This window comes from Frieseomelitta varia, unplaced genomic scaffold (assembly GCF_011392965.1).
Source record: "Frieseomelitta varia isolate USP_RPSP 00005682 unplaced genomic scaffold, Fvar_1.2 scaffold_379, whole genome shotgun sequence".
Lineage (NCBI taxonomy): Eukaryota > Metazoa > Arthropoda > Insecta > Hymenoptera > Apidae > Frieseomelitta > Frieseomelitta varia.
This window is the reverse complement of record NW_025110122.1, coordinates 519,424-530,965: the sequence shown is the minus strand read 5'-3', so window position 1 is coordinate 530,965 and position 11,542 is coordinate 519,424. Positions and strand designations below refer to the sequence as shown.

Here is an 11,542-nt window from a genome sequence, read left to right as displayed (position 1 = left end):
CTGGCACGTCGTGATCTTGTTGTACGACAAGTACCACCTAATTGATCCTATTACCCACTATATATCAATGTCTAATAAACTGCTGTTATCCCAAACTGTCAATACGATTTTCTATCTTCATTCCACCTTCAACAACAGTTTATGTAACATAGATCTAACAATTGATCTACGGATGCTTGTGGAAATTCTTAACTTTAGAAACGGAAATGAAGAAACAAACAGTGAACGTAGAAATTACATTTAATCCAGATATTAAAATAATTCAAATTAAATATTTTAATATAAAACAATAAATATAGAACTCCATACTTTGATAAGCTCTCGAAAAGTATTATTATCATAAAAAAAAATGCAATTTGTAATTTGATTTAAGAAGACGTTAAGATATAAATATATATAATCAGCAACTCTTGTTTGTATAGTAATTGTAATTTTAATTAAAGTTCAGTTTTAATTTACTACAAAAAAATAGTACATTCTTTGTAGATACACAACTATTTTGTATTTCGTTTGTAGTTTATTAATAATGTTCTCAACAAACCATTATATTTTATTAAAATCAGTGTACTGCTTAAAGATTTTCATAGATACCGATCTATAAAGTATTATAACATAGACGATGACTTAGCAAACTGATTAAAAGCGATCATACGTTCATGAAGCAAAAATATTTTTTAGCAAGTTTATAACAAATTCATAAATATGGAGATTCCAAAGTTGAGTTTCTAGTAAATTGACACAGTGGGAAAATTTAAGAAGCAGTTAGACGGGGGGCTCGTCACAGAAATGAATAAATTATCTCATGGTGGCCGGTCGACCTTGACAAGCCTCTACGCGATTATCATACATCTGCGTTTTGAAATCATGACTTGGCTCAGTCGTTCAAAACAACCGTGATCATGAAGAGTTTCGTGGAGTATTCTCCAAACTGTGATTTTCCAATCGAAAATCTCCCTTACGGTGTCTTTTCTACAAAGAGTAATGTAAGTAATTCGTCATCGTATACCAACTTCAATATAGATTAGAATGACACTAAAGAGAAAAGATTTGTAGGTTATGCGAAAATATAGAGGAAAATTTTTTTATTGAAACTATCCATCACGATAACATTCCTATTTGTACAAATAGGAATAATTGACATAGTACTGCTATTTAAAAGTAATTGTTTTGCCAATACAAATGAAATATCATTGTCTCGATTAAGTGAAGTGCCATCTACATGTGATTCGGATAATAATGTAAAACTCGAAGGCGCGTACTTTCAAATACAGTTATCAGCAAAATAGTATTTTAATTAATTGTTAGATTAATTTTTTGAATTTTTAATTTTTAGAAAGAATCTCTTCTCTTTATACACGTTCAACTTGTTGAACGTACTATATTGTACTATATATCACACAATTACGTAAATTGTATCATTCTCTTGTTTCAGTTAATATTCATTGAAATTAATTATTGAGAATGTTTAAAAAATTATGTACAGGTGTCATTAAAAAGCACCAATAATTATATTTCTTTTTTTTTTATGTTTGTATTTCCCAATTGTACCTACTGCCAAACCATATTATCGAACGTTGGTAACGTATTACATCACATCAATAAATTTTCCAGCCTCAAAAGAGAATAGGAGTAGCGATAGGCGATGAAATTCTAGATTTATCCGTCATTTCACATCTGTTCGATGGACCATTATTAAAAAATAATCAAGATGTACTTCGTCGTGATTGTCTCAACGACTTTATGGCCTTGGGAAGACCTAGTTGGATAGAAGCCAGAAGCAAACTTCAAGATTTGCTGTCAGCCAGCAATCCTACTTTGCAAGAACCAAATACCCGTTCGAAGTAAAATAAACATGTTCCTACTCTTTCCCAATAAACAACGTAATAAATCATGTATTCAACTATTCTATTTTTACAGAGTATTTGTAAAACAGAATGAAGCAACAATGCATTTACCAGCAAAGATTGGCGACTATACAGATTTTTATTCCTCCATTCATCACGCCACAAATGTAGGCATAATGTTCCGCGGAAAGGAAAATGCTCTGATGCCAAATTGGTAATTAATTAAACAGTTGAAAGAATTAAGAAATATAAATTTGACAGAATTGTAATAGTTTTGATATGCCCATAGGAAATACTTACCGGTTGGTTATCATGGAAGAGCGAGTTCAGTCGTTGTTTCTGGCACTCCGCTAAGAAGACCTCATGGTCAGACACTTCCGGTAGAGGGTGCACCCCCAGCATATGGTCCTTCCAGATTAATGGACTTCGAATTGGAAGTAGCCTTCTTCGTTGGACCTCCTACAAATTTAGGTGACACCGTTCCAGCATCCAAAGCTTATGACTATATTTTTGGAATGGTCACCATGAACGATTGGAGTGGTAATTCTAATTTTTCTCACAGATCTCCATACAGATAGAGTTAGTAAAAATAAAAAAGAAAATATGATTAATAAAAATAATTACAGCAAGAGACATTCAAAAATGGGAATACGTTCCATTGGGACCTTTTGGAGCGAAAAATTTCGGAACCACCATTTCTCCGTGGATAGTCACCATGGAAGCTTTAGAACCTTTCAAAGTACCTAATGTATCCCAAGATCCAACTCCATTTCCTTATTTACAGCACAGTGAATCTTGTAACTTCGATATTAAATTAGAAGTTGATATCAAAAGTAAGATTTATGAATTAGAGATTTCTTTTTAAAAATGTTACTGTAAAAAAATTACACTGTACGTTTTCCCTTTAATTTTTAGCTCCAAACGGTATCGTTACCACTGTCTGTCGTAGTAATTATAAATTCCAATACTGGACACCCCAACAACAATTAGCCCACCATACCGTAACCGGATGCAATATCAATCCGGGTGACTTAATGGCTTCCGGTACGATAAGTGGCGAGGTGCGTTCTAAATTTTTGTCATTATCTGTCAATTAAATCATCAATGGCCAGGCTAAATAATATAATGTTGAATCGATGTATGTTTCAGTCTGATGATTCTTATGGTTCTATGCTCGAGCTCGCTTGGAAAGGCACTCGGCCTATACCGTTAAGAGATGGGACTAACCGGAAGTTCCTACAAGATGGTGACGAAGTGATTATTCGCGGTACGCTCGCTACTTTCATCTAAATAATTTACATCGTGCACGGTTACGAGATTATTGACAGTTCAGTATTGTTTTATAGGTTACTGTGTCGGCGATGGGTATAGAATCGGATTTGGACCATGTTCGGGAAAATTATTACCTCCCACTACTCAATAATTTTCTATTCCGTTGTGATAATATACGTTGTGTAATATACGTTGGTGGTACTTATAATTATAAATTATAAATTTGTGGGTTGGCTATCAATTTTTAGCTACTAAAAAATGTAATAAAAATTATATAAATAGCAAATAAAATGTTGTGTACTATTCATTTAGAGAGTAACTGTTTCGTTTATTCGCTTCAAGAAAATAAATCTAATCGAAATTATGTTGCGATATAACATACTGTGACGTAGAACAGATTATCGAATCGTGAAATGGTCGTAGTAAATTCGATCAATAAGGAGGCCAGTACAGGTACAGGTACAACGAGTATCAAGGGAACATGGCTGCTATGCTGTTAAAGTAAGTAATAACTAATAAAATCCTGTTTGTTTAACGAGTTTTATCGATGTATACAAATAAAACACTGCACAATAATTGTTTCCTACGTTTTCTTTTTGCCCAAAGAGCACAGTAACTATCAATTACATACCATAATAAGCATTAAAGAAGGTCAGAAATTAGATCAATAACGTAGTAGTGTGGTATTCTGTCTACTAAACTAGCACAGTATCTTCACCCTGACACGATATATAATTTCCTTTGTATAATCCATGAAATTATTTTTTCCTAAAGAAGAAAAAAACACAAATATGTTTAAAGTAATATTTAAATAAATCTTAAATAAATCTTAAAATGGCCCTGAGTAAAAAAACTTTTTTAGAAGTTTGCACACTCTGGAATCTCTAGATGAACCAACTGCAAAATGGAACATTCCCTTGAGCGATGGAAATCACGTAATAGAATTCGAACACGGTACTGCAACAGGCCGTCGATTAGTGAGGATAGATGGCAAAGAAATAGTTCACAGAGACTGGATGTTTCATTTAGTTGGAGACGAAATTTTCAGCTTCAACGATAATAAATTCGTAATTAGAATTGATCCAATCCCAGGTAAGCGTGTTTCAAATTAATTACACATTCACATATAAAAATTTAAAAATTCATTGTACAAAAAAATTTATATAGGTTTAAAATACTCTTACTCGTTGTGGGTGAATGGGAAACCTTATAAGAACTTCGTGCGATCGCAGTCAAAAATCTTGGACAGCTGGTTGGCTAATGTTGGAAATGAAGAATATAGAATAGTCCTAGGTAATTATTTTATTAATCCCACTACTTTTATTTAATGAAAAAATAAATATAATAAAATTTCTGTTATAGATAAACAAACGCAGAATGTTTGGGTAAATGGCGAACAAATCGAGACTGAGGTAAAGAAAAGGAATTATCTTATAATTGAAACAAATCGAAATTGAATATTTAATTCCAGAATGAATTCACCGATGGTGGTGCAGAAATCTTATTCTCGGTAGGGGATCTTCCAGCAGCAATTAGAACGTACAGTTCTGGACAGAGGAACATTGGGATAGTGTACTCTTTATACATCGACGAAATGGAAATTGAGAAAGAGAAATTTCTCAAAGAAAATGAAGAAACGTAGCCCAATATATGATGGACCATTTCTACACTGTGTTCTTGTTGCTTCACCTGCCACGAAAATTTGTTATACACTTTGTACAACGAATCACCATGCATTAAAATCACTATACGAAATTTACAATTAAATGAATATTATTTGAACATAGCGAGAGAATCTATTTATGCAGTTGCATTCAGGCCATGAAAAAAAGAAAAAAAATTCTAACCCGTCCACATCCCATTCTTGTTACTTACCGAAACGAATAAACGAAATAGTCGTAATGTCACTTCGAGAGAGCATATTCAGTATCGGATCACGAATGATCCATAGAAGTGATGATGATATAAATTTTGATGGTGCGTGTCAATCAAATACGTACCGTGAACCACTTTTAACTTGAACGACTATAGTTCTCCTAATCTTCGGTTATAGTCATGACTCTCGATGAGTTGCAAGAAATGCAGAATGACCTCTTGCAAAAAATCTGGATGCTGACTCTAGAAAACGACGTGTACGAAAGATACCTGACCCGACAAGATCCTCAGGGCCTCAAAAGTAAAGAGTACAATCTACAATCTAATTTATTAATTTCGAACAAATCTATTATCTACAAGATAGACAAAATTTACAAATCGATTGAAATTTTTATTAAGCTATAAAGAACATCTTAGAAAGGGCAAAAATCACACGACGAGTCACACAACATATGATACCGAGAACATCGCGTATAAGCTTCCGGGAGAGCATACTAAGTTTCCATGACTTTGGCAAACACAGTATTGCTAGTTCACCCAGTGTGGTCAGCATGCGGACAATAAGTAGATTTGGAACGCCAAGTCTCATGACAGTGGGAACTACTAGCGATACTGCCAAGTTAGCATATCATTTCCGTTAGCAGTCAATTCTCAGATTTCAATTAAAATATCGTTGAAACTGCAGAAACCACTGCGAACAATCTTGTCAAAATACTACTTCATCCTATCAGAATCACAATCGCGCATCGAATGGTCATGGCAAGAAAGGAAGTGGAAGAAATGAAAAAGAAACTGCAACAGTTCCGGATATTCGCCCGAAAGAAGAAAACAATCATGAGAGCGGACATCGAGGAAATCGAAATTCGTATCAGCGAGGTGCACGAGTCGAGGGAAACGTTTGAGTCGGAAGTGGTTACAGAAGGCGTGGACCCTATCACAGGCAAGATTGTTGCTGAACGAGTGATGAGGTGATTACACATGTTTCAGGGTCTAATACCGTATTGTGAATGCATTTTTCACGCGCGGGTTCTCGCGAAGATTCATTGAAGAATGGCTGAGATCGGCAAACACGATACTACAGAGACTGAGATTGAAGAGCGCCACGACGAAGATGCACATCAGAAAGGCTAGACAGCAGCTTGCACAGAGGAAGGAGCTAGGCGAGTTACTTCATGCCGTTGACTTCGAGAAATTGAACATCGAGAATCAGGATTACGCAAAGTTGCTCGAGGAAAAGAATCTGTACGTGATCGATATGAAAAGGATCGCAGGTGATCAATCTTGAGCGTAAGATCTTGTATAAGATTGGGTCTGTTCATTGTATTCGTAACAGGGTACTATCATCTGAAACTAACGCAACACAAGCAGAAACTGGAAGATCTGTTGCGTAAATTGAACGAGGCGAAGAAGGAAATTATATCGAAGCAGAATCAGATTGAGGAGTTAAAAGTCGAGCACAGAACTATCGAGGTTAAAGTGAAACGGTTGAACTCGCAGTTAAATGATTTATTGACTTTCATGGAGACCCACACTGTAATTATTCCGTTTCTTTAATTGATCAGTCTTTTTGATAAAATAAATGTAATATAAGTAAATAAAATTATTTAGGCACCAGATATTTTAGAATTCGTCGCGACGCAAGAAGAATATGCGGCATTAGATAGAACTTATAGATTATTGCAGAGACGTAGAAATATTCAAAGAACAATATATAAAGAACATAAAGAGCAGACTCAAGTCAAAAAGAAATCTCGTATAAATGATGAAGTATAACAGTAAGTCACGGCATAATTTTATCTAATTTAATAGACTTATAGACTAAATATAAATTATTTCAGGTTAAAAGTAAAGAAAGGATCGCCAGGATACCTTATAGTTTTTTAAAATATTCACCTGCTTTTTTCCATCAACTTGAGCCAGTCTTCTAAAATCGTTTCTACTGGACGAACTCAAAAATCTTCGCTAGAAGACGAGGATGCAATTATATCTGTAAAAAAATTACGACAATCTCGTACCGTCACTGGTTACGCCACCGGATAATTGGAGTTACGGTGCTTGTTTAGAAGACGAAGCAAGCCTGAAACGATCGTCCACTTTCCATGATACCAGTACTTTCCATAAAATACAAATTGCTTGGAAAAACAAATTGCAAAATACAGAACAAGATAACTATCAGTATCCAGAAACTTTCAATATTAATTTTTAAAATCGTTGAACGTAAATTTTTATATTTTGCAATAGGCAATTTTTATTTTCAAAGACAACATGTTTTATGATTACCAAACACTTGTACGAATACTAAACAATTTCCAAATAAAACCAACAGTCCTGGAATGCAAAAGACGTTCATAAATTTCTTAATAGTGTTCTGTTTCATAGAACGATGATACTGCATCGATATTGAACTATATTCGTGTAAATGCATTAAGAAATTTGAATCGGGTTGAAGATAGGAGAATTTTGGCGTGTGCCACGGTATGTTGGGTGGTCACGCTTCACGCACCGACGATGCCTGTCCCTTCCTCTTTTCGCCCGTGGAATATCCGTCCCGGAAGACCATGTCTCTCTTTCTGCAGTGATTCAGTTTTGCGACGACAACATCGACGTACCGAATGTTCAATCGACTGCCAATTCGTGAACAACGCTTGTTGAAATATTTCCTGTGAACAATTTAAGTAATTTCTTATTAAAAACTTTGATAGCTTCTGCATTCGGACTTGATGGCCTTATGTGGGACGATCATATCGAAAACTCGTACCGTTTACGATCGAATCGAAAGTTTCTAAAACCAGTGTTCCAGTTATAGAAAGAAGTGGAAAATCAGGCTTGTTGTGTGTTAATAAACCGCGGTGTAAAGAAATTTTTACGTTTTCTAATATCGTGTAAAATACAATTTTTTGGAACATAAAAGATAGACGCATCAGTAAAATGGCAAGAATAATATGCTCGGTGGTGCATGAAGAACCAACATCCTGGTCAACATCCTGACTTTCTAACTGCATTTTATTTCCCGTGAGAATGAAAAACGATTTTGAGGAAGATCAACGATATTCACAATTTATTTGACTTATTCCTATTTCTAATTTTAATAATGACAAAAATGACGATTCTAAGGAAATTAGTTGGTATACTTATTGTATGTTCTCTCATACAGAGAAGTTTTAACAAGTACTTAGAGGTAAGGAAACAAAGCATGATTTTTTTACGTTTTTTTTTCGCATTTTATCGTTGTTTATAAATCACATTAACGGTATTTTGGAGATGATACACTTTGATAGAAGCCTACTTGACACGGTTGGAGGGAGACTTGCTATTCCCTGGGGAGTATTAGGTCAAAGCTTTATTTAAAATTCTAATTAGATCCTCGAATCATGTGCTCTGGCTATCTAGGGCAGTAGGAATATTCCATGTAACGATTTTTATGCTTAAAACTATAAAATAGCATCGAAAATTCTACTAAAATTTTTTTTATCTTTTTTTTAAAATGGATTTAGGGTATGAACGTAAATTTAGGGGAAGCTGTACAATTTCTTAGAGAATATGACAGCGAAGCTTCTGCAATGTGTACGAGAGTAATGACAGCGCAATGGAATTTTGCAACAAATGTCACCGAAGAAAATCGTCGACGAATGGTATTTTAAAGGAAAAAAAAATTTTTTTTAAAAGGAATCGATTGTCAGAAATGATTCATCGGTAATTTCTTTGTTTTTGCTTTATCAGATAGAGGAACAGACTTTAAAGTTAAAATTCGACCGAATTTCGTGGCGAAAGGCTGTCAGTTTCGCTTGGAGTCGAATAGGAGATCCCTTCGCTAAAAGGGAACTCAAAATGATCGCTGTCAGGGGACGAAATTCTCTGACAGACGACAAATTTAATGAGGTAAATTAGAATGTTATCGCAAATAAATCAGAAAATTAAAAATATTGATGATTTTTAGCTACATAATCTGATCCTCGAAATGAAGGAAATATATGCGAGAACAAGGGTGTGTCCTTATAGAACAATTGGAACGAATTGTGATCTGAGTTTAGATCATGGTTAGTTCATTTATTCACAGTAGTAATCAATAAATTGCAAGTAAAAAAAATAAATAAATAAATGTACATTTCTCAGATGTGAATAAAGCAATGGCGAAATCGAAGGATTATGATGAATTACTATACTACTGGCATGCTTGGCATGAAGCTACTGGGCCTCAACTTAAAAACAAATATATGAGATACGTCCAACTAGCAAATCAAGCTGCTCGACTAAATGGTGAACAAATTTATGTAATTAAATATAAAATTTCTTTAGAGAAGCCTAAATTTTAAAAGCATTTTTTGGTCTCTTTTAGGATTTGAGGATGCTGGTGATCAAATGAGAGAACTCTTCGAAGACGAATATTTTCGACAGAACACAGCAGATATAATGTCAGCAGTCATGTATTTGTACAAAAATCTCTTTACCTACGTAAGAACAAAATTATTTGAAAGATACGGCGATAGAATAAGAAGGGATGGACCACTCCCAGCGCATATTTTGGGTAATATGTGGGCACAAAATTGGGAAGATCTTTTTGACATAGTGCAACCATTTCCAGCAAGTAAAAAATTAGACGTCACTCTGGAAATGATGATTCAAAATATTACACCTCTGAGGTGATATTATAACGATAGTATTCAAATACATTATTAATTGATGTTTTGAATTTTAATAAGAGAATGTTACAGGATGTTTCAAATAGCAGAGGAGTTCTTTACTTCTCTTGGAATGAAGCCAATGCCACCTGAATTCTGGAGATTCTCGATGTTCGAGAAACCTATCGACAGAGAAGTGAAATGTACTCCCAGTGCTTGGGATTTTTGCAACAGGATTGATTACAGGTATTTATCATTACTGATAAATTATGATTTAATGTACTTAATAGATCAGTTTTACAGGATTAAGCAATGTACAAGAGTTACGATGGAGGATTTACTATCGACACATCACGAGATCGCTCGATTGCAATATTATTTACAATATAGAGAGCAACCATTATTATTTAGAAACGAGGCAATTCCAGGTGTTAAAAAATATTATCATTGTGACAGTAAAAGTTGAATGACTTGTTAATTACTATTTTTAAAATTAAATTTAGGATTTTTCGAAGCAGTCAGTGATGCCATTGAACTCTCCGTGTTCACCCCACAACACTTAAGTAAAATTGGATTGCACGATAATTCTACAAACGATTATGAAAGCGAAATCAATTTCTTGATGTTAATGGCGCTTCGTAAAATTACCTACATACCATTTGCATACATAGTTGACGAGGTTTTGCAATATTTTATTTACGATACATTTCTAAGACAGCGTATACATTTCTATTCTTTTATGTTAAAAGTGGAGGTGGCGTGTGTTTAATGAGGGTGTTACTGATATGACAAATAAATGGTGGGAATTAAGATTGCAATATCAAGGAATTGTGCCTCCAGTACCACGGTCTGAAAGAGATTTTGATCCCGGATCGAAGTATCATATTCCAGCTGATGCTCTTTATGCCAAGTATAAAGGAAACTCTAATAAAATTTAATAAAATTAATAGAGATTACTATAGTAATTTAACAAATTTTAACATTTATATAATTTTACTTTTAGATATTTTGTTGGTGTTGTCTTGCAATTTCAATTGTTCGAATCTTTATGTGAAATAGCTGGCCACACTGGTGATCTACATACTTGTGATTTTTATAGATCAAGAGATGCTGGAAGATTATTATCGTACGTGTAAACAAATAATTTTAAAAAAATTTATACTTATAAAAAAAATTACAATTATATTTATTTTCTTTTCAGCGATGTGCTATCAATGGGATCGTCTAGATCTTGGAAAGATGTGGTACGACAAATGACAAGAGGCAGAACAAACAGAATGGATGCTGGCGCGATATTAAGATATTTCGAGCCTTTAAATCAATGGTTAAAACGACAAAACGAAATGGAACCGGTAGTTGGTTGGATTACAAATCGTGATGATACAGGTATTATAATTCTATAGAAGAGTATAATTCTATAGAAGATTCTATAGAATATTAGTTGCAAGATATGCTGACAGTATATCATAATTATAAAACTTATTTCAGCATTGTTTTTTCACTGGTATCAAAATGGCGCCCGAAAAATCACTTCACAGTTATTCCTTCCACTGGTTTTAATTAGTATACAAATATCAACATATTAACAGACAAAAATAAAATAAAATACTACTGTATATATGATGAAAGATTATGTAAATACGTATGAGGTCTTTAAACAAGAATCAACGTAATAAGGCACCTCTATCTCTATCTCAATCTCTGTATCATGTAACTATATAATACTACGTAATTGATGCTAAATCACATTTTATGTATACGTACCATTGGTATTTTACATTAAATTTATTTATAACTATCTTTAAATTGTTGCCGTACCTCATTTGTGTCACAAATAATAACCAACAATTGTTCATGAAGATTCCTGACTAAAGAATAATTCTTTGAAGATAGTAACCAGTAACGATATAAACCTCGATAGATGGCTCAATT

The 11,542-nt window shown here is 33.9% G+C and overlaps 4 protein-coding genes across 4 annotated transcripts; all 4 read left to right on the top strand.

The window, feature by feature from the left end:
* The first annotated feature begins 808 nt into the window (after positions 1-808).
* Positions 809-3,423, top strand: LOC122531149 (fumarylacetoacetase). The gene is made up of 8 exons (XM_043658812.1): positions 809-983; positions 1,612-1,841; positions 1,918-2,058; positions 2,134-2,384; positions 2,471-2,677; positions 2,760-2,905; positions 2,994-3,111; positions 3,191-3,423. The coding sequence occupies exons 1-8, from the start codon at positions 900-902 to the stop codon at positions 3,265-3,267; spliced, it is 1,254 nt and encodes a 417-aa protein (XP_043514747.1). The 5' UTR covers positions 809-899; the 3' UTR covers positions 3,268-3,423.
* Positions 3,424-3,477: 54 nt separating this feature from the next.
* Positions 3,478-5,472, top strand: LOC122531153 (fas apoptotic inhibitory molecule 1). Its single transcript, XM_043658827.1, has 5 exons — positions 3,478-3,617; positions 3,979-4,208; positions 4,284-4,409; positions 4,479-4,528; positions 4,588-5,472. Exons 1-5 carry the CDS (start codon positions 3,598-3,600, stop codon positions 4,756-4,758), a joined length of 597 nt encoding a protein of 198 aa, XP_043514762.1. The 5' UTR covers positions 3,478-3,597; the 3' UTR covers positions 4,759-5,472.
* Positions 5,473-5,500: 28 nt separating this feature from the next.
* Positions 5,501-7,196, top strand: LOC122531151 (coiled-coil domain-containing protein 113). Its single transcript, XM_043658819.1, has 5 exons — positions 5,501-5,959; positions 6,030-6,262; positions 6,325-6,524; positions 6,600-6,766; positions 6,830-7,196. Exons 1-4 carry the CDS (start codon positions 5,742-5,744, stop codon positions 6,762-6,764), a joined length of 816 nt encoding a protein of 271 aa, XP_043514754.1. The 5' UTR covers positions 5,501-5,741; the 3' UTR covers positions 6,765-6,766; positions 6,830-7,196.
* A 450-nt stretch (positions 7,197-7,646) lies between these two features.
* Positions 7,647-11,352, top strand: LOC122531146 (angiotensin-converting enzyme-like). The gene is made up of 13 exons (XM_043658799.1): positions 7,647-8,169; positions 8,486-8,623; positions 8,712-8,870; positions 8,929-9,028; positions 9,105-9,248; positions 9,328-9,631; positions 9,704-9,856; positions 9,914-10,038; positions 10,114-10,289; positions 10,360-10,520; positions 10,614-10,736; positions 10,812-10,996; positions 11,099-11,352. The coding sequence occupies exons 1-13, from the start codon at positions 8,083-8,085 to the stop codon at positions 11,194-11,196; spliced, it is 1,953 nt and encodes a 650-aa protein (XP_043514734.1). The 5' UTR covers positions 7,647-8,082; the 3' UTR covers positions 11,197-11,352.
* Positions 11,353-11,542: the final 190 nt, after the last annotated feature.

Excerpts from the sequence above, each read along its gene's own strand:
- LOC122531149 (XM_043658812.1), top strand. The coding sequence starts at position 900 with ATGAAGAGTTTCGTGGAGTATTCTCCAAACTGTGATTTTCCAATCGAA. Across the intron at positions 2,385-2,470 it reads CACCATGAACGATTGGAGTG|CAAGAGACATTCAAAAATGG; the intron begins GTAATTCTAATT and ends AAATAATTACAG. Across the intron at positions 2,906-2,993 it reads CCGGTACGATAAGTGGCGAG|TCTGATGATTCTTATGGTTC; the intron begins GTGCGTTCTAAA and ends TGTATGTTTCAG.
- LOC122531153 (XM_043658827.1), top strand. The coding sequence starts at position 3,598 with ATGGCTGCTATGCTGTTAAA. Across the intron at positions 4,209-4,283 it reads TAGAATTGATCCAATCCCAG|GTTTAAAATACTCTTACTCG; the intron begins GTAAGCGTGTTT and ends AAATTTATATAG. Across the intron at positions 4,410-4,478 it reads AGAATATAGAATAGTCCTAG|ATAAACAAACGCAGAATGTT; the intron begins GTAATTATTTTA and ends TTTCTGTTATAG.
- LOC122531151 (XM_043658819.1), top strand. The coding sequence starts at position 5,742 with ATGGTCATGGCAAGAAAGGAAGTGGAAGAAATGAAAAAGAAACTGCAA. Across the intron at positions 5,960-6,029 it reads GTTGCTGAACGAGTGATGAG|ATTCATTGAAGAATGGCTGA; the intron begins GTGATTACACAT and ends GTTCTCGCGAAG. Across the intron at positions 6,525-6,599 it reads CTTTCATGGAGACCCACACT|GCACCAGATATTTTAGAATT; the intron begins GTAATTATTCCG and ends AAAATTATTTAG.
- LOC122531146 (XM_043658799.1), top strand. The coding sequence starts at position 8,083 with ATGACAAAAATGACGATTCTAAGGAAATTAGTTGGTATACTTATTGTA. Across the intron at positions 9,029-9,104 it reads TGATCTGAGTTTAGATCATG|ATGTGAATAAAGCAATGGCG; the intron begins GTTAGTTCATTT and ends TACATTTCTCAG. Across the intron at positions 9,249-9,327 it reads TCAAGCTGCTCGACTAAATG|GATTTGAGGATGCTGGTGAT; the intron begins GTGAACAAATTT and ends GGTCTCTTTTAG.